General features: G+C 50.0%; 1 protein-coding gene across 1 annotated transcript; it reads right to left on the bottom strand.

Annotated features, from left to right (window-relative positions):
• Window positions 1–223: 223 nt before the first annotated feature.
• Window positions 224–1,913, bottom strand: LOC125540814 (2-alkenal reductase (NADP(+)-dependent)-like). The gene is made up of 5 exons (XM_048704367.1): window positions 1,686–1,913; window positions 1,391–1,568; window positions 967–1,133; window positions 708–790; window positions 224–602 (listed from the first exon to the last, which is right to left on the bottom strand). The coding sequence occupies exons 1-5, from the start codon at window positions 1,911–1,913 to the stop codon at window positions 224–226; spliced, it is 1,035 nt and encodes a 344-aa protein (XP_048560324.1).
• Between the last annotated feature and the right edge of the window lie 799 nt (window positions 1,914–2,712).

Raw genomic sequence — 2,712 nt, 5'->3', positions numbered from 1 at the left:
AATGCACAAATACTAGCATGGAGAATATTTTGGAAAGTTTGCACCCTAGAGGACTCAATGTTCTTAATTCTACTATTATAAGAAACATTCCTATTATTTACACCCAAATTAACATTTACCAACTGAGCTTTCTCTGCTAATAATGCAGAACTACATATATATTTCAGCGAAGTAATGTTTCAGGACACAGTTTTCACCCGAATAAACATCCTGGCATGTGATGTCACTCCTGTGCAACGGCTACCAACTGCTTTCCGATGTTGCGCCCGTAGAAGAGCCCGACGAGGGCAGCCGGCACCTTCTCGATCCCCTCGGCGACATCCTCCATGTATGTAATGTTCCCTTCCTTGAGGTGACCCACCATCTCCTCTTCGAACTTGCGGTAGGTGCCGAAGTACTCTATCACCCGGAACCCCTCTATGCAGATGCGCTTGGTGATGACGCATGCCAGGTTGCGCACGCCTTCAGGACGCTCCAGGTTGTACTGCGAGATCATCCCGCACACGGCCACCTGCCCGTGCAGCCTCATGTTGAGTAGTGCTGCATCCAGCATCTCACCACCCACATTGTCGAAGTAGATGTCGATGCCCTGCTGGAAGCACCTACGAGAACAAAGTATTATGACAACAATTACTTCTGGTTAATTGGACCAAAGCATTGGAAGGTGGAACACAGTTGTATGGCAAGGAAAGGGGCTTGCAATTAACCTCTTTAGTGCCGTGTTGAGGTCATGCTCCTTCTTGTAGTTGAAGGCATCGTCGAATCCAAACTTTGTTTTCAGGAGGTTGACCTGAGAAGGCAATTTTATTCCATGAAAAATGGTGTATTACTAATGTTGTGAAACACATTCAATTTCGTGGATCGCTGAGAAATTGGCAAGGGCAGCGACAGAATCAGTATGAACAGAATTACATTGGCTGGGGATGTGCACAACCGGAGGAGAAGACAAACCGAGCATGTACAAACCTTCTCATCAGAACCAGCACTGCCAACCACATAGCAGCCTGTGATCTTGGCAAGCTGCCCAACAAGCTGTCCGACGGCGCCTGATGCCGCAGATACAAAGACATAGTCGCCTTTTTTTGGCTTGGTCACGTTGAAGAATCCAGAAAATGCAGTAAGGCCAGGCATGCCTAAATTAAAAAAATGCAGTTAGGGGGGGAAATCTACCAGTGTATCAGCTGTTAAATATGACCAAAAGTAGCAGACACGAGTGATTATCAAGCTTCTAGGATGGGCTAGTAGCCTAGTACCTTAATTACGTGATCGATTATAGCAGAGTAGCAGGCTATGGTCTACCAAGAAAGTAAGCAATAACTAACCGTTTCCAGAACATGAAAATGTATTAACAATGACTAGATTAGCTCGCGACGAATAAAAGTGGACTCACCGAGAACACCTGCGTAGTAAGACAGCGGTAATTCAGGATGGTTGATCTTGAAAATCGACGCAGGCTTAGTGATCAAGGTGTATTCTTCACATGCTGTCATTCCCCACACCAGATCACCTGCCTTGAAATCCGGGTGCCCGGATTCTACCACCTTGCTCACGCCAAAAGTAGTTATAACCTGGTAGGAATGATTCACGGAGGCACAAAAATGTCAAGGGTTCCGGTGGGGAAACAAGACTCAGGAAAGAAAGGCTGAAACCATCCACATGCTTTTTTTTCAAAATAAATACGCTACCTCCCCAAGGACGAATTCCGGGTAGCTGGGCTCCTGGTGCTTGGTCATCCGTCTGCGCATGTAGGGATCGCAGGAGAGGTAGAGGTTCTTCACCATCACCGCCGCCGACCCGGGCGGGACGGCCAGGCGCGCCGTCGCCGTGACGAGCTCCATGTCGTCCTCGGTGGGGAACCCCGTCACGTGCCGCTTGAGGATCACCCTCTTGTTGCTCACCTCCGCCTCCGCCATTCCTTCCTTTCTTTCCTGGACGTACGCAACGCACCGATGACGATGAGCTGGTGATTTTTCAGATATCAAACGCGTTCGGGTGGGTATGTTTCGTGCGTGGCGGATTGAGTTCAAGCGGGTGGAGGGAGGAGCAGCCGGCCGGCCGGCAGATAAAACTGGGTTCGTCTTCTCCGCCAGGCCATACCAACTCGTCCTCTCTGCCGCGGCATCATCGACACAAGAAACACAAGGTTCTTGCTCTGTCGACTTGCATGAATTATATAAACTATTACTACTTTTTTAGGGGAAATAAACTAATACTTGTCAAGCTGATTTCTAACAAGATCTATGTATCAGCTTAGTGACACGTACTATGTCGACTTGCACACGTACTATGTAAAAGGTAAACACAAGGTTCTTGCTCCAACACTAATTTTTTTAGGGGTGAGGCTGAGTCGTTTCGTTATTAAAGAATAACTAGAAAAAATGATCATGCGGCAGACACAGCTAACCGCCGACAGAGAGGAGGAACGAGAGCACCCCCCGCCGACCGCCACTCCGGCGCCGGCGACCACCATCCCACGCCACTACCCGCTTGGGATCGGCGTCCACCCACCCGTCGTATGCCACCCCGGCTACGACGGACACCCTTCCGTTGGTGTGCCTCGCCACGGTGCAGAAGTTGCGGCCGGAGCTCGCCCCGCAGGCGACTGCTCTTTTTGTCCGCTGCCACTGCCGCGGGTTCCAGCTAGCTGCTGTCGTTGTCCACAGCTCTCTGCTCCCTCTAGTTCTCCAGGTAGGTGGCACACCGGTGTGCCAG

This window comes from Triticum urartu, chromosome 2, assembly GCF_003073215.2.
Source record: "Triticum urartu cultivar G1812 chromosome 2, Tu2.1, whole genome shotgun sequence".
Taxonomy (NCBI): domain Eukaryota; kingdom Viridiplantae; phylum Streptophyta; class Magnoliopsida; order Poales; family Poaceae; genus Triticum; species Triticum urartu.
The sequence above is the reverse complement of the archived record's forward strand: the minus strand, read 5'-3'. Positions and strand labels throughout refer to the sequence as shown.